Genomic DNA, 18,164 nt, shown 5'->3' with positions numbered 1-18,164 from the left:
GCCAAGAAGCCTTGTGATGAGGTCCTAGGTGAACCCTGTCATCTCATTGGACTGTGGCATCCTTGTCTGTAAAATGAGGCGGCTTGGATGGCCTTCAGGGTTTGGTTCGGCTCCCCAGTTCTGTGAATCCGTGGTTCAGAAAGGCATCCAGTGCACAGGTGGCACTAACAGTGAAGGCTGAGACTTCAGCCATGTACTTTGTGGAACAGTGTGTTAGGTCCAGAGTGCAGAGATTGGGTCTTTTTTTCCCTTAAAAACATTTTATTTATTGGTTTGAGAGAGAGAGAAACATCAATTTGTTGTTCCACTTGCTTGTGCATTTATTGGTTGATTCTTGCGTGTGCCCTGACTGGGGATTGAACCTGCAACTTTGGTACGTGGGGATGACTCTCTGACCAACCGAGCTACCCAGCCAGGGCCTATTTACAGTTTTTTCTTTTTCTTTTCTTTTTTTTCTGGTATACTCTATTGATTGTTATTACAGTTGTCCTAATTTTCCTCTCTTTGTCCCCCCCGCCCAGTACCCCTCTTCCTTCCAGCATTCCTCCCCTCCTTACTTCGTGTCCTTGGATCGTGCACATAAGTTCTTTGGCTTCTCCATTTCCTTTAGCATTCTTAACACCCCTCTATCTATTCTGTGCTTACCAATTATGCTTTTTAATCACTGCAGCTTCCCCCCTTGCCCCCTTCTCCCTCCCAGCTGATAACCCTCCAAATGATCTCCATACCTATGATTCTCTTAGAGAATTGTGTGGGGCAGAGCCTTCGGTGATGCCCAGGGTGGGGCATCCTGCTTTGCTACTTCGTGGCTCTGTGTGGAGGAAGGCTCAGAGGGCACTGTGCCGCTGCCTGGCTTCTACGAGTTTGCTGGGCACTTGCCCCATTTCCAGTCACTTCACTCATTCCCCATATGCGACTGGCACCCTTCCAGGTAGCTCTGGTGGTAAGTCCTAGAGTGCGTGGGCTTGCTTATGTTTTAAGACTGTGTGGGTCCTTGAAGCAAAGTTTCTTGAAAACCCCACAGTTTCTTCTGCCATTCCAATCCCCACTGGTTTTTATAGCCAGAAATGGGGATTTATCTTCCCAGTGCTGGAACTGGCCTGGGACTGGGGTCACTCGCTCCCAAGGTATTCCGCCTGATTTTTATCCACTACACTTGAATGTGGGACCACCTGTCCGTGCCACGCCTCCCCATGTCTCCGCCCCCTCCTGCCTGTCTGGATGAGTGCGGCTTCTTGAAGTCCTTGGTGGTTGTACTTCCATACAGTTTGATTTCCTGACAGTTCTGGGTGTTATGTCTTGAGATTTAGTTGTGATTCTTTTTGTGGTTGTGCGAGGAGGCGAAGCACGTCTACCTACACCTCCATCTTGCCCAGAAGTCCCAGAGTGGAGAAGTCTTAAAGCGCTATTCCATGGTCTTTGGTTAATTAATCTGTGTCAAGTAGATACTGAAAATCTGAAGTTGACATGGAGCTGGGTTTAGAAAGGAGAAGGGGTATTGTCAGAGAAGTTCCTGTAATCCATCCACTTGTGTTTTTACCTTAACTGGTGCCATAATCATACGTAGGTCCATTTCCTGGGATGAGTCACCCCCTTAATTAATTTGCCCTTATATGAGAATAATTTACGCTGGCCACAATTGAGACCAAGTTGTTTCTTGGTTTATGTAGTGTCCTTAGTGTATTCCATCAGTGATCTTCATCCTTTAGCCCTCCTGATAACTATGTACACTTTGTGTTGTGAATTTTTTCTTTCTCTCTTGGCGTGGGCAAATTTATAATGCACAGAGGTAGTTCTGCAGTCTCTATTTCATACATTCTAAGATTCCTGTTCCCTTGATTTTCCTCTCATTTTATCATATTCAAAATCAGGGTTTGTCTCTCAGTTAAGGCATATTTTATTGGCTGAAATGTTTTCCTTCTTAATGGTATATAAAATAATGAAGCATCCTTTCTTAGATTGAGGAAATGCGGTATTTACTGTTTAACTCATATGAGGCTCTATAACATTTTAGATTTCGAATCCCCCCCCAAAAAATGTGAGCATCATACAATGAGTGAAAAAAGTATTACAACCCAGTTAGTGAAAAAGAAAAAAGTATTTTCCCTCAGATGGGATGAAAACTACTAGCCAGGCCTCTGGGCATTGTAGAGATAATTAAGATGTAATTGTAAATAATTTTAATGCAATGCAACTTAGCAATAAGATTTTCCTACTTTGAAGCATAATGTTAAAACTCATTTTAAAAATAGATATCCTTGGCTGGTATTGGTTGGTTTTAATCCTGACTCATTCTTCTTTCCATTCTGTTAGCAATTGACGAGTACTCCCTGGGCCTCCAAGTACCTTTTCTTTCTTTGCCTCTGTCTTTCTCTCGGCTGGACTGTGGCTTCCTAAAAGCAAGAACCAGGTGTTGGTTCTCCCTACCCCTTAGAGTACGTCTTAGCATCCTGTGCACTCCCTTCTTCTACATGGTGGCTGATGAATAAATAGACCTTGATTGAGGGAGATGATATCAAAAGAGATTATTTAATAATCATATTAAATGTTGTCTTTTTCTTTGGAGAAAACTGAGCTGTTCTTTGGGCTTTAATTCTAAGCCTTTTACCTACAAGAAAATGTTTTTGGAGTTTCATGATTCTTTTTTAGCATGATGGCCAATTTCTCACTGTGAATCCAGGTCTTGAGAGACCACCCCTGGGCAGTGGATTCTTTTCTGTCAGCAGTGAAGTTGTTAATTTCAGGGTGTGGTTGAAATAAGAGTTTCAGAATAAGAATAAGAGTTTCAGAGTTTCAGAATAATTTCAGCTAACAGCAAGTGAACTGTCTGCTGATTGGTCCATTACTTCGTGATGGATACACGAAGTAACCCTCCCTGTCCGAGCCTGGACAGTCCGACTGAGCTGATGCCTGTGGCTGCGCCAAGTTGCATGTTTTAAAGAGACCCTGTGTGGCCTGCTGAGTTCACATGTGTACTAATTTTAGCCCATTGTTGGGCCTTTTTATAGCTTCGTAGACAACCTTTACAGAGGCTTCTAGTTCAAGGTCATATACTTACCCCGTATCTTTAAAGTTCTGTTTTTGTTTTTCACCCAAACCTCACATTTTTTTTCTTCCTCACATACTTTATTTGTAACTTTCTCTTTAGGGATTATTTATGTGTCATATGCATTTACTGAGTAGCTGTTGAGTCTTGATTGGCTGCTTCTCCACATGTTTTCACTCATTTGTGAAAATTTGTTTTATACTTGATCATATACTCGGTGCTTGTCTGTAGAACAGCCATTTCCAACCAGGGTGCAAGAATTCTTAAAGCGTGCAGTACCTGACTATTTAGTCAGGGACACTGACCTCTTTTCCCTTAGATTGTCAAATTAAAAAAATCACAACAGTCAACAGTGCTAGTGGTATGAATGAATCAAAATTAACCTTTTTTTGTTTTTGTCAGATTGGCAAAAAATGAAATTTTTGTGTGCTCCAGAATTTTAGCAATTTTCGTGAGTCATGAAATGAAAAAGGTTGGAAAACTTTTGCTCTGGAACAATGATTTTTTTTAATATTGACTTGTCTGGGCACTTCCCCGAAGTGTATGGTCCCTCTGAGTGCTGTGAAGGGCCTCTGGTCTCAAAATTCTGCCTGAGAAGGGCCAGGCTCCCTCTGTGTAGGATTTCCAACTGACCAGCTGATCTCTGTCTGTTGTTACTGTGGCAACTCATTTCACCCTGAACTGTAGCTCTTCAGAGGGAACTTTTTATTTCTTCCTGTGCATTGTGTGTGTGCACGCATGCATGTGTGTGTGTGAAGACAACAGCACTTTTGTGAAGCAGACAGGTTTAAAAAGATTTACTTCACTCATTTCCGGTTCTATCAGGAAGAGTATTTAAGGGAGATGGAAACCTTGCATAAAACGTGAATTTTAGGGTGGTTCCCCTGTGACTGGATGTATAACTGAGGTGGTCCCGTAAGGAGTTGTAAACTCCTCCCTTGTCTCCTTTCTCAGTGAAATTCTGCCGTGAGTACAAAGGCTGCCTCTTCCACGAGGAAGCTGAGGTACGTGGACCCCGTGGCTCTCTGGACAAGGGTTCAGAGCAGGTGGCTCCCTGGTTGACGTACCTGCACAGACCCGGCCGTGGAAGAGGCGGGAAGTGCTGTGGAGTCAGTGGTTCTGGTCCCTGTCCCTGGTGGCAGTAGTTGCTCTATGGCGGGGAGCTGCATCCAGTGTTATCATCTGTGGGGGCTGGCAAAACCAGGATGGGCGTCTTCTATTTCTTGAGTGTGATTATACATATATCAAAATCCTGAAACTGTTGGAAAATGTTAGAGGATTTGTTCTTAGAGATAGCTATCCAGTAACCAGTGGGCAGCTAGTCAAGACTCTCACTACTTTTTATTGTATAGTCGTTTTGCCTTAAGGTAAAAGTTTAAAACAGAGAACCAAAGTGAAAACTTAATGTCATATAGAAGCATTCTACATGACATTAAGTCATGCATAAAACTTTTGCATAAAAAGTTCTGCTTTTATTTTATGCAAAATCAGAATAAGCCTAGTAAGTTTCTGTCATGTGTCCTACTAGCTGCAAAACACTGTTCTGGCAAGGTTAAAGAATTTTCTCTGTTTTTTTCTTTCCTTTACCTCTGACTTTGTTTTGCTTTGCAGGACTACAAAGCTGATGAAGACCCAGCACTATTCCAGTCAGTCAAGACCAAGAGAGGCCCTTTGGGACCCAACTGGAAGGTACTGGATGCTGACCTTTCTGACGGGCAGAGTCTTGGCAACAGAGTAGTTGACAGGTCTTGAGCCTGGAAGAGCTAGTGGCGTTTAAGTGAAACATAGCAGTGGCACACAAACAGTTTTATTTGCGATAAGGACTTCCAGCCAGTTGCAGTTGGCCAGCAGGTCTGTGCTGCATCAACAAACAGCAGGTAGCCAAACTGTCACTTCCAGCGTAATGCTGTTCTGATAACTTTTAAAAGAGATAAGTGATTTAGTCTGTGGGGATTGGACTGTTCTCTTTTGAGACTTGAAGCAGTACAAAAATCCATGTTCAGTGAAGGTTTATAGTCTAAATTTTGTCTTAGTAAAAACTGAACACGCTCCCTTCACCCAGGCTTATGTTCCTGACTTTTTAATAGTTATATTTTGGATAGCAGAACACTGGAGTACAATTTTGATGGCAAGAAGTTTCTAATAAAGAGCACATCCTTACTTTATTTAGGGAAGTAAGAAAGTAGTGTCAAGGTAATCATTGAAATTACTGTAGAAATATAATGCATTTTAAAGACATTGGCTAAACTAAATGAAAACCCATACAGAAGGCTTAATGTGTTGCTGGTGAGTTATTACAGCTATTTTGATAGGAGAAAAGGAGCATAAAACTTAAACCTGCCCAGAGCAGATTTTCCCCAACAGAATTTTACTTGATGACGAGTCTCTTTACGTTGAAGCTGGTCCCAGGTCATTGACAGACCCTATCTGGTTGCCACTCGCAGGCAGAGGATTACCGTAACAGCCCAAGTAGCCCACAGCGCGGCTGTTCATGGGCGTCAGACTGTTTTGTGGACTGTCTTGCATGTCAATTAAAATGAAGAACGAATCTGATTTTTTTCTATAAGAAAATGATTCATAATTATCTTATTTTCACCTTTGTTCTCTGGGGGGTAGAGTTCGAGGTTCTCCCAGGTTAATGGCCATGACTGAAGACTTTTAATTTAATACCCAGTGAGTGCTACATGTCATTTACAAATCAAGGAACAAATTCAGTGTGCGTGATCTAAAATTACCATAATGGATCTTTCTAAAAAACCCCTACCCCCACCCAGATGTCTAGCTGTGGACTTTAGAACTCGCTCTGAGTCACAGGAGAAGCCTTTCTTTTAAGAGGTTTAACAGTGGCCTTCTGAAAGGGAGTGCCGTGCTGGGGCGCAGCAGACAGGTGGCAACCTCTAAGGCTGACATACCTTCTGAAAGGCCGTCTTGCTCCAATAAGTAGTAACTCTCTGGCTGACGTTACTTTCACAGGGAGTGAGGGACATGCAGTTGAGACTCAGGAGGTGGGTTAAATACTGAATTTTCTTCAGATGATCAGTTTTTCAAGTGTAAACTTCAAAGGCAATGCTACATAACACGGTGGGCTATTATGCTTGGAGTCAGGGAACTCCTCACCAATTTTCATAACAGACAGCAGAAGCAGTTTGACAATATGACTTTTACATGGTTTACGGCCTTTTAGGAACTTGGAGTTTGATTTTGATTCCTTTATTTATGATTTTTACCTTTTAACTAACACTGATTAGTCTCCTATTATCAATTAGTGATGATTTAAAATTCTAGAACAGGTTTCAGTTTTAGAAATACGTGAATTTTACATTGTTTCGGGATGCACTATAGGCGTCTCCCACCCCCACCATTGTGTGTGTGTGTGTGTGTGTGTGTGTGTGTGTTAAGCAATAGTTTATTATTTCTCTAGGAGAGTTCTGGCTGGTAGTGAGACCCTTCTACCCATTTGCCTATTGATAGTTAGCCAGAGAATGGTGGATGTAGCTACTCTTATAAATTGAGTTACTGCTTAACTGAATTTCAGTGAATTACCATGATCAGAAATAACTAGGGTAATCAGGGTAAACTAATTAAACCATCTGTCTACTCCTGCAAAGGAAAGAAAGAGTAGGAAGGATGACTAGCTGATAATACAACGTAGAAAAATAGCAGCCTGTCGACTAATTTGATCTTGTCCGTGTTCACTGAGCCCTGTTTGTCGATAAATGTACTCATCATGGCATTGAAGGTAGCACTGGGAAGGATGAGAGTAGGAGGTTTCTGTACTTCTGAAATATAAGAGTAGGGAAGAAATATATGGAAATTAAAGCAAAAAGGAAGAAGATGGTTCATCGTAGCCCCACTGACCAGGGCTGTGTAAGAACGTGTATGTGTGTGTGTGTGTGTGTGTGTGTGTGTGTGAGTGCCGCCTGGTAGTTCACGGCCACTTTGGGGGGCTCCCCTGGCCCCCAGCAGAACTCGCCTTCCTGGCACAGATTGTGAAATATATTCATAGCCAAGTGCAAACTTCACGATCTCTTGGACGCTTTTTCTTACGTATCCCGCAGTGGTGTTTTCCTTCTGAATTACTGCAGTATTTACTGCTTGTCTGCACCAGACTGGAAAGGGGGAAAGAAACTTTTCCCTGGTGCCAGCCACTGTACAAAGTCATATTTAATCTTCACAGCCTTCCTGTGGGGTAAATACAATTGCTCGTTTTATAGATGAGAAACTTGGCTAGAGAAACACGGATGATAGTTGCAGAAGGTACAGCGGGACATCCGACGTTTCTGTAGCACCTGGTCGGGTGTTAGTCACAGAGGTGTGCGAGGCACAGGTGCGTAGCAGACTTGGGGTAAGCTGGTGATTCCAGATCACCAGTCTGCACCTTTTATGCTGTGTCATATCATGGCAGTCATGATACGGTTCTCTGTAATCGTGCTATTTGCCAGAATTTGATACCTCCAATTAACGCAAGTCATGTTTCCAGTGGTCAGAGAATCTGCAGGTGACAGTGGCGTTAAGGAAATCCATTAAAAATCCATCAGGAGTCTGTCACAAGCTGTGACTTAAATAACTTAATCCAAACTCTGAGCCTTTGTCTTTAGAACTCTAAAATGGGAATGACAGTAGTAATGACCTCAGAAGGTTGGTGTGAGGACTAAGTGAAGTAATGAATGAACACTACACTCCCAGCAGAGAGCAGGCACACAGTACATGGTAGCTCTTACACTGTCAGCGCGAACACCTTTCATCATCTCCTGGTGCTGATGAGATCAGTATCTGTCATACCCTATTTACGACACGCTTACTCCTTTTCTCTGACGAGTATCTAGGGGTTCCCTGGTTCTGGTCTCTGGGCGTTGTTGGATACTCCTGTGTTACGTGTGTTCAGTGAGTGCTTGATTTGGGCTGGCCCTAAAGCAGAGGCCACACAGTTTAGAAAGTCTTCAGTAGCAGGGGACCGTGGGTTGCCAGGGGTGTGTTCATATTGTGCACGTGGTGTAAGGATACAGACCTGTTTGTTAGCCTGAGGTATGACGCATCCTTCTAATTTTTTAGAAACTGCAGTCACAGAGATGCAGGCCTTAGTTGTGTACTCGTTTTCCTTCTGATAAAAAGAATTTGAAAAAGCTGATCACATGAATATATTTCGTTACTTGTGTTCTACAGGTGACTAAGTGACTCTGTGCACAGTAAATAGGGAGAGCGACTTACACCTGAGGAAGATTTTGCTTCTGGCAGAACTGTGTTTCTGTGTATGTAAATGTCTTGCTTCTCAGTAACACTGCACATGCGTGTGTGTGTGTGTGTGTGTGTGTGTGTGTACGTGTTTTGGTTTGTTTGTGTTTGGGGGGCTTTGTGTGTGTTGTGGCATTGGTGTGACTACCTATTCTAATGGTCCATGAAAAACAGTTTTTATGTGGATTCCTTTAGTTTTCCAGTTTGCTTCCTCTCATCTGGTGAGTTGTCGTTTTAACAAATTGAAACACCACCTTTGAAAATTGTGATGTCATTTTTATCCTATGGCAAGGCCGAATTCCTTCTTCATTTAATCCAGATGCCTCCAAAGACTTAAGCTTTTGTGTCTACCTATGTATGATAGTTAAAAATTAGGCCTGTAAGAGGCTTTGCCAGAGCATCTGGCCCTTCCAGTGCTTGACATGTCTCAGAAGACTCAGCCAGTGTCTGAACCTTGGGGCGCAAGGGGTCAGGTCAAGTGAAAAAGTTGATCCAGACCTTGTGGTGACTTTTATATTATCTTACACATGGTGGGGCAATAGTAGGTTTACAGTTCTGAGTGCATATAACAGTTTATTCCTGTATTACTGTTAATTGTATTACTTTCCATACTAACAGTCGTATGCCGTTTCTGATTATAAAGGCATGCCCCAGTTGTCTTCTACATCAGTTAGTCAGCAGAAGCTCTGGCAGTTAGAGTTTAGCTTTTCAAAATGGTTTGTCACACTGCTTACCTGCTCAGTCACACTTCAGAAACATTTCAGAATTGCCAGAAGAGCCGTTCTGGACCCTCCAAGCCAGTGAAAGGCAGCCGTGTGTGTGGATTGCAGGGATGCCGGTGTGTTTCCTGCCGCACTGTCAGGACTTCTTCCCCTCCTGGCAGTTGGTAGAATAAAAGTGGGGGGCGAGGGAAGAGTCGAAACCTAGATGGGGAAATCTCTTTGAAAGAGGACCGGCTGGAAAGTGGCCCAGAGAGTCTTCAGGAGGCTAATGGGCACTGACTGCCCTTAACTGATAGCCACCCAGGGAGAAGGACCGAGGGTGTTCCGTGTGTCTCCCTGTGGCCGTGGCTGCCAGTCCCAGGAAGGATGTGAAGGCATTTTAAAAGCTGTTCCCTCCCTGTAATCTACATCTGAAAGCCATAGTGGGTGGTATAATGAGACTTAATAATTAGTTTCTGATTAGACCACATTGTGAATTATATATAATAAAGCAGATCTTAAAACACGGCTGATTATTTTTGAGTATCCGGTTCGACAACTAGGTTTTTAATTCAGTTTTTAAAAAATAGGTATTTAACACAGTGTAAATTATGCAACTCCTGCAGAGGCTACCAAAAAAGCCGTTGCATGTCTTCAGGAGGCTGAGTTGCCCCGAGAGCAATACGTCATTAATTCTGGACTTATCTTGGCAACTGAATGCCTGTGTTTTCAGGCGGAACTAAAGGACTCGGGCCTGAAGAAATGAGGTGTCTTACTCAGGTCCGAGGTGTATTTTGGCAGGCTGGGCTTCTTGCCGACTTTCTTCCTGACACTATCAGGGACATAGAGTTTTCTTCATGAGTTTCATTTGAAGGTGAACTTGTGGTTTCACTTGTATATTGTCACTCCTAGAGTCATGGACTCAAGCGTGAAGCACACACACGTCATAGTTCTTATTAGTGAAATGGGTGTGAGCTACAAAAATGCCAAGTTTGAAGACATGGAAAATGTGACTGATTGTCTTCTCACAAGCAGTAAGCTTTCCTGTTTTAATTTTGTTTTGCTTATTTTTGTGAAATTAGTTTAACCTACAGTTAGTTTAATCTTTTGAACTTTATCTCACATTTGCTCACATTTACGTCTTCCATTTAACATTTCCCAGTTGCCCAAACAGATAGGGATCTCCCACCTCTGAACCCTACTGGAGGCCTTCGCTGATGACCTCACAGCACTTGGGTGTCTGGGGTCAGGGTCGGGGTTCCCATTTCACTCTGTTCCCCCTCCCTGCCCCTGTGTTCCTCCCACATTACTCACTGAGTTTTCAGCCATAGGCTCTGTCTGACTTAGCTTGCTTGTTGGCACAGCTGTTTGCTTGTAGTTGACACCGAGAAAGTATTTGCTGGATGCCAGTTAACTGTCTTATACCAAATAAAAATCAAGGGTTTTTGGTTAGAGTGTCATCCCAGTATGTCAAGGTCGTGGGCTCAATCCCCAGTCAGGGCACGTAGGAGAATCAACCAGTGAATGCGTGAGTAAGTGGAACAACAGACGAAAGCATTTCTTTCGCTCTCCCTCCGTTTCCCTTTCTGTCTCTCTCAAAACAAATGAGTGAATGAATGAGTTCGAGTGTCGGACTTGCCCTGTACTTACAAAGAATCTATGTCCAATGTAGATCTATCAAAATGACTACCAAAATCTAAACAGAGATGAGGGAATGGCTGTGAGTTGGGGGTCGGGTTTTGCTTGAAATTACAGCACACATACCCCACATACATCCTGCAGTCTCGTGTTGGTATTTACTGGTGCGTGCACTGGCAACAGCCCCAGCAGCGCGTTTATTTTTAACCTGCTTGGTGAAATCTGGGTTGGAAACTTACATTGCAAAATCAACAGCTGAAATTGAGCATTCAGACTGCCTTAAAGTGAAAAATTAAAATACGAAGGGAGTGTGAGTCTTTTAGAAATGTCTGTGTCCTTGCAAAGTATTACTTTCGGTTGAATGTAGCATATACCTATTCTATCTTCATCCCAATACATTTTAAATGGGAAAAGATGTATGGAGAGTTGACATGTATAGGGTTGGCCCAAAAGTTTGTTTTTTCCCATAAGATGGCTCTAGTAGTGCTTAGTTGTCTTTTTTTTAATATATTTTATTCATTATGCTATTACAGCTGTCCCATTTCCTCCCCTTCATTCCGCTCCCCCCTGCACACCCCCTCCCAGCCACATTCCTCCCCTTTAGTTCATGTCCATGTGTCACAAGTTCTTTACCTTATACATTTCCCATACTATTCTTGCCCTCCCCCCTGTTTATTTTCTACCTATCGTTTAGCACTACTTATTTTCTGTACCTTCTCCTCCTCCAACTCCCCTGTTGCTAACCCTCCATGTGATACCCATTTTTGTGGTTCTGTTCCTGTTCTAGTTGTTTGCTTAGTTTGCTTTTGTTTTAGTGTGGTTGTTAATAACTGTGAATTTGCTGTCTTTTTATTGTTCATATTTTTTTATCTTCTTTTTCTTAAATAAGTCCCTTTAACATTTCATATAATAGGGGCTTGGTGATGATGAACTTCTTTAACTTGACCTTATCTGAGAAGCACTTTATCTGCCCTTACATTCTAACTGAAAGCTTTGGTGGATAGAGCAATCTTGGATGTAGGTCCTTGCCTTTCATGACTTGGAATACTTCTTTCCAGGTCTTTCTTGCCTGTAAGGTCTCTTTTGAGAAATCCGCTGACAGTGTGTTGGGCACACTTTTGTAGGTGACTGTCCCCTTATCTCTTGCTGCTTCTAGAATTCTCTCCTTCATTTTAATCTTGGCTAATGTAATGATTATGTGCCTTGGTGTGTTCCTCCTTGGGTCCACCTTCTTTGGGACTCTCTGAGCTTCCTGGACTTCTTGGAAGTCTATTTCCTTTGCCAGGTTGGGGAAGTTCTCCTTTATTATTTGTTCAGATAAATTTTCTACTGGTTGCTGTTCCTCTTCCCCTTCTGGTACCCCTATAATTTGGATGTTGGAATGTTTAAAGATGTCCTGGAGGTTCCTAAGCTTGTCCTCATTTTTTTGAATTCTTGTTTTTTCATTCTTTTCTGTTTGGTTGTTCTTTCTTCCTTCTGGTCCACTCCATTGATTTGAGTCCCAGTTTTCTTCCCATCACTATTGGTTCCCTACATTTTCCTTCATTTCATTCAGTGTAGCCTTCATCTTTTCATCTAATTTGTGACCAAAGTCAACCAGTTTTGTGAGCATCCTGATCACCAGTGGTTTGAACTGTGCATCTGATAGGTTGGCTATTTCTTGGTTGCTTAGATGTATTGGCTCTGGGGCTTTGATTTGTTCTTCCGTTCAAGCCATAATTTTTTGGTCTGGCCACACCTGTTACATATGAGGGGCAGAGCCTTAGGTGTTCACCAGGGCAGGGCAACCCAGTCACTGGGTTGTGATGCTGTATGTGGAGGTGGGGTCAGAGAGGGGCAATGGCACTTGCTTTGTTCTCTCTTGGATTTCAGTCCCTTCTGCTGCTTCCCACAAGCAAACTGGGCCTTTCTGGTACTGATTCCTGGGTGGGTGGGCTTGTGTGCATTCTAGGACCCTGGGGGTCTCTCCAACGAACTCTCCTGTGAGGCTGGGTGTCTCTCCCAGCACCTCAGCCCTCACAAGTGTTTTCAGTCGGTGCTTTTAGGCTTTCTTTCCCGGTGGGCGCGGGGGCCCTGGGTTGCCTGGTCTGTCTTGCTACCCATTTTTGCCTGGTTTACTGCGCAGGAATGTGTGACTGCAGTCAGCCAGCTGCCTTGCACGCTTCACTGGGTTTGCTCGTTGCCACCCTGTTCCCAGGGTCTGCCAGACGCCCGCCTAAGCACCCGGGTCCACCAGCCACCACTTTTTCCCGCAGTGACCCCTCCCCACCCCTCTGACTGGCCTGGGTGAATGGTTGTCAGACTTCTGTACAGTTCAATTTTCTGTCAGTTCTGGTTGTTTTTTTGTTTCTAAATTTTTGTTTTCCTTAATTTTGGTTGTGCAAGGAAGCGCAGTGTGTCTACCTATGCCTTTATCTTGGCTGGAAGTCCACACTTAGTTGTCTTTAACCTCATTCGAAACCATTGTTAGATTAATTGTGACAGCTGCCATATCAGTGTGCATTTAAATAAAAATTTATCAAAATTAATACTGGAGATGGAAGAAAATATACAACATTGTCTGCACATTATACTTTATTATTTCAAGAAGGGAAAAAAGCAACTGAAATGCAAAAAAAATATTTGTGCTGTGTGTAGAGAAAGTGCTGTGAGCAATTGAACGTGGCAAAAGTGGTCTGTGAAGGTTCGTGCTGGAGGTTTCTCTCTGTATGATGCTCCATGGTTGGGTGGACCAGCTGAAGGTGACAGGGATCAAATCGAGACATTGAGAACATCAGTGTTCTACCATGAGGGAGATACCTGACATACAAAAAATACTCAGATCAATAAAGTTATTGGTGAAAATAAGAAATGTGTCTTTTATTTTACAGAAAAAAAGCTATATGGGCTTTTTTGGCCAACCCAATAGCACAAGACTGTGTGAGAACTGTATTTTTAGAAAATGAGTTTTCAGAATGCCTTCAGTTGTGGCTTTGTTTTTGTTTTTTTTTAATTCTCTTATGTTTGAATATATTTGTCATAGATACAAGAAACTAGTCCATATGGATAACACAGGCTGATTGCGCACCATTCCAGTTAAACATGCTGGGTTTTGTTTAGTTACGTTGTGTGGCTTTCGTATACATTACTGCCCCGTAGGCCTCATCCACATACCTCAGAGTAACCTAATATACGTCCTTAAATTGAAAACATGATTTGAGTTTGGGGGCTTCATTTATGGTAAAAATCGTGAAATGCAAGGAATTCGGTGAATACACAAAGTATTTAAATAAAATTTAAGAAACATTTCACAACTAGCTAGTGCTAGCAGTGTTGACAGATGAAATATAAATTATGTAGAGATGAGTCATAATTTGGGGTCCTTCTGTTAGCCCACAGTTTTCATTTTATAAGACTTCTGATCCTGTATTTTGTGAACCAGGCATATTTTACCTTTTATTTTCAATTCTTTTAAATTTTTACGCATTAATCTATATAAATCTTATTTATCTGCAAAGTCATTCTATGTACTCACAGATTAGGGCTGTAAATCCTGTTTCGAGTAGGTCAGGAAGTGTTAGGTTTGGGCTGGATGGGAATTATGTGTGAGTGATCTGCTTTCTTTGCTTTCTCGTTTTTTTTTTCAGCTGATGAAGGGAAGAGAATCAGAAAACATTTGTATTGTTTAAGGTCAAAAAAAAAAGGCTTTGCCTTGCCTAGGCAGTTGAGCCTCCTGAGGCCTGGGAGGGACCTGGAACTCCTTCGGGTTCTGCAGATCCTAGAACATGGCTTGAAATGGGGTGGGGAGGTGCCCCAAATATTTGTTCCATTGCAATTTTTCACATTTTAGTAAAAGTTACGCATTTTTCACAATATTTCTGATAATTTTTAAGGTTAATTCTATTTTCCTCCGTACAGATACCTTGTTTTTGCTTTAGAAGTTAAAGATCAGAAAAAGTTGAGTACGGACTGAACCAAAGCTCTATGTTAAAGATATTAGTTCAGCTTTCAGTTTGATTTTGTTTAGCTTTGATTTGTTGGACATCAAAAAGAAGAAAGGCAGGAAAATATTTAGATTTTTTATAGTCAAAGAAGAATAAAGATTTGAAATAGCACCCAGATAATTTAGGGAAAAATAAATCTTGAGAAATTTTTAGTTTACTTTTTATGCATATTAGTTTTTTAATAAAATGATAATTTGTATATTGTTTTGAAAATAAAGAATTATTCACAGGAGAGAATAAAATCAATTACAGGCACATTATATAATTACTGTTATATTTACCGATTCATATAGTTTATTTGTTACAAATGTTTGTGTCATAGGTACCTATTTATATTCATATTAAGCTTTTTTCCCCCCACATTGTTAATCATTTTTTTAAAAGATGGGTTTTCATGGCTGTTTAAATAGGCCATTGTTTGGAAGGCCTATGAGGTATTTCACTACTCCTTCAGTAGGTATCCAGTTTTAAAGTCCAGGTTTTTGCTATTATAAATATATCTGCAGTGTTTTTGTTTTCTTACCTGATGAATGGGAACATGTTTCCCAAAGTAGAATTACCAGGTTAAAGGGTATATGGTATGCATAGGCTATGAACAGCTTTGAGCCTTGAATTACACAGTATTAGATTGCACCCCCAGAAAAGACAGCCTCCAAAGGATTCTTTTAGCCTTTATTTATTGCATCTAGGAAGTTTTAGTATTTTTCGTTTCCTCATTATAAGTATGGAGACATTTTAAAGTTGTTTCTTTAATTTAATCACTTGTGTTAAGACCACAGCTCAAACTAAGAGGTGAATTGCACAAGTCATTTTTGGGATTGGATGAGACCTCAGCCATCACATATTAATACTAGTAATGATTATTGAGGGCAAGTGCACGGCTTCTGTGCCCCCGGTTTTCCCCGAGGGCTGTCGGAGAGTCACCTCCCGTTCCTCGCACTGTGTGAGGTGTTCATGCCGTGGGGAATGAGTCCAGGAAACAAAGGCAGCAGGCTCTTCGTTATTAATTGGTTTACATAGTCTTCCCAGAGCTTTTTCTTCTGAATAATTGTTAGATGGAAAACAGAAAAAGCAGATTGAGACTGACTGTACATTTTAGATCTGGGGAAGATAGAGAACTGGTTCTTTTTTGTCCTATCACTTACAGTTTTTAAACTAAATTGTATAGGCCATTATTACTTCATAAATTACCAGTATTACTGTAATTGATTTGAGCAGCCTGCCAGAGACACTAGAAAGAATGTGAGAAACAATGTAGGTAATTGTTGAGATCACGTGTCTGCTCTGTTCTCGGAGCCCCGGTTTGGTATAGGCATGTTTATATTAAATTTAGCTCACCCTTTAATTGGAACCATGCTCCATCCTGCTGCTTTTATAAAATGGTGGGAGACTTCTGAAGAGTCGGTGTTCACTCGAAACACTCAGGGTTTTCATTTAGCACACATGTCTAATGATTCGGGGTTACAGAACGAAGTTACCAGTGGCCCACAATTAGTGGGAGCTTGGAATGTTCCACCTGGAGGGTACCTGAGGTCCCGCTCCAGGGGTATCTGAGTGGTGCGGCAGAGGTTCCCAGCCACGGGGAAATTCAGCCTGCGTGGGCAGGGGGATACTTTGTTAAGCCCAGGAATACTATGGGGGGAAAATGCAAAGTTATGGAAAGTTTTAAGACAAAGCGTTAGATGTCAAGGCCATGTGCATTAACCACCCACAGCCCTGGGCTGACCCTGACTCTTGAGGAGGAGTTAAGTTCCCTCACCCCTGCTTTTAGTGTCACGGGAGTGGAGGGTGGAAAGCACTGCTAGAGCCCAGCCTTTCCTTTTCTGACAGAGGTGAGGCCGAAGAGGTGAAGGATCCTTCCCACCATACGTAGGAAGTCACTGTGTGTAATGGGAACTCTTGGGCAGCTGCGGCTCACAATTTTAAGAGCTGTATTCTTCGTACACCCAAATGGTAGGTCCGTACACTGTAGGTCTTCACAGTTATGAAGGTCTTCAGTGACACTCATTGGAGAGTACCTTAGGACTGGCTCATTGCTTATGGAAAAAAGGTCTCTGAAAGAGCAGTTTTGTCATTATTTCAGTAAGTCTGAGGCACTCAGACTTATGTCCTATGAAAGGTTGGTTGACTACTTCCACACACTGCAGTCCAGCTTAAATTCATGGGGCGTGCAGGTCGGGGTGGGGGGGCAGTTGCAAATGTGTGTTTTGCCCAGGGCCACAGCAGCCACCACAGAAAGGTGTCCCTTCTGAGAGATTGTGGGCACCGAGAGTAGCGGTTTTTATCATTACTTACACACATAATTACTCTCCTCTCTGCCAGCTACTTTCGTGTCCTCTGGCAACACCCAGGACAGGCTGGGTTGTAAATGGCACCCACTTAATACTTAGCGAATTCAGCTTGTTCATTAAGTAAGGGAGGGGGGGTATGTGTTTGTGCTCCAGTGCTGAATTTTATCGTGGTGCACTGTTTTATGGGAGGGAAATCGTGCAAAAGTAGAACTAAGCCAGCCAAGTTCTTCTGTTGACATTAGACTCACCTGGAAAAGGATGGTTTGTTGTATGTGATAATCTTAAGAGCTCGTGGTAATGCCCCATTGATTTAACCCATGTTACCGGATCATTGTTCAGAAGATGAATTGTTACTACAAAAGAGATTTTCTGAGAAAAGTTGATCAGTCATTTGGAATTCTATAGGATATTGAGTTCTATGAATAATACCAAAGTAGAATTTTTTCATATGTCTTATCCTTAAAATTCACTTGAAACTGGAACATTAGTGAGAGTTTGGGGGGAAATGTGGTCTGGGGCTATGATTGGATGGACAAATGAAGAATAATCTTAGCGTTTTAGAGTAAGAGCTAGAAATTCATCGTTTTTTGAATTTATGTATATGTGGCTAAATGGAAAGAGAATATTTGTTCACACGAACTTGTGAAAGTGAGATTTGTGAGTGAGTTGGAAGTGACAGTGGCACACAGTGTGACTGACGCAGGCATCGTAGTGTCTTGAATGCTGTGTGAAGCTGCGAGCAATGGCAGAGAAGAGGAGAACCCTTGTAAAAGGCCGCTTCGTTTTTTTACTCAATAATTTAGTTTTTATTTAAAAGGTCCCCATAGTGTTGCACGTGACTCTCTCCTCTTTGGGGAAGGTCTATTTAATTTTTTTTTTGGTTGCAAATACAAAGTAGTAAATATAACTATGAGAGAATAAGGGAACGAAAGAACTATTATGTATTATGCCCTCGAGTTGTAGCAGCTAAGCACAGCGTACACACAGCTCAGTTAATAAGTAAAACAGGGCCTCGCCACTTGCCAGTCTTTGAAGGCACAGAAGACAACTAGCTTCTTCATCATTTTGTATTGTGCCTCACCACGTTCATGGTGGTGGGGCGATAATGACTTTAGGAGAACCCTTACGTATTAGAGGCTCACTACTGATAAGATGTGAACAGAATTTGATATTTCATATGAAATCTGAATAGTGTGATTTGAGACAGCAATGCGCCTGTTAAACCGTAGAGTCAGGAAGTAACTTCGTCTGTGGAAGGGAGGGTCTGTGACAG

At 42.1% G+C, this 18,164-nt stretch overlaps 1 protein-coding gene across 2 annotated transcripts in view; it reads left to right on the top strand.

The window, feature by feature from the left end:
• PITPNB (phosphatidylinositol transfer protein beta) overlaps window positions 1–18,164 on the top strand; it is a 69,988-nt gene that overhangs the window by 43,078 nt on the left and 8,746 nt on the right. For both annotated transcript variants that reach the window (XM_037153359.2, XM_037153361.2), the window contains exon 8: window positions 4,658–4,735. In XM_037153359.2, coding sequence (XP_037009254.1) covers window positions 4,658–4,735 — 78 coding nt within the window. The remainder of the gene's footprint in view (window positions 1–4,657; window positions 4,736–18,164) is intronic.

Source organism: Artibeus jamaicensis, unplaced genomic scaffold (assembly GCF_021234435.1).
Source record: "Artibeus jamaicensis isolate MK-2021 breed Jamaican fruit bat unplaced genomic scaffold, CSHL_Jam_final contig_525, whole genome shotgun sequence".
Taxonomy (NCBI): domain Eukaryota; kingdom Metazoa; phylum Chordata; class Mammalia; order Chiroptera; family Phyllostomidae; genus Artibeus; species Artibeus jamaicensis.
The sequence above is the reverse complement of the archived record's forward strand: the minus strand, read 5'-3'. Positions and strand labels throughout refer to the sequence as shown.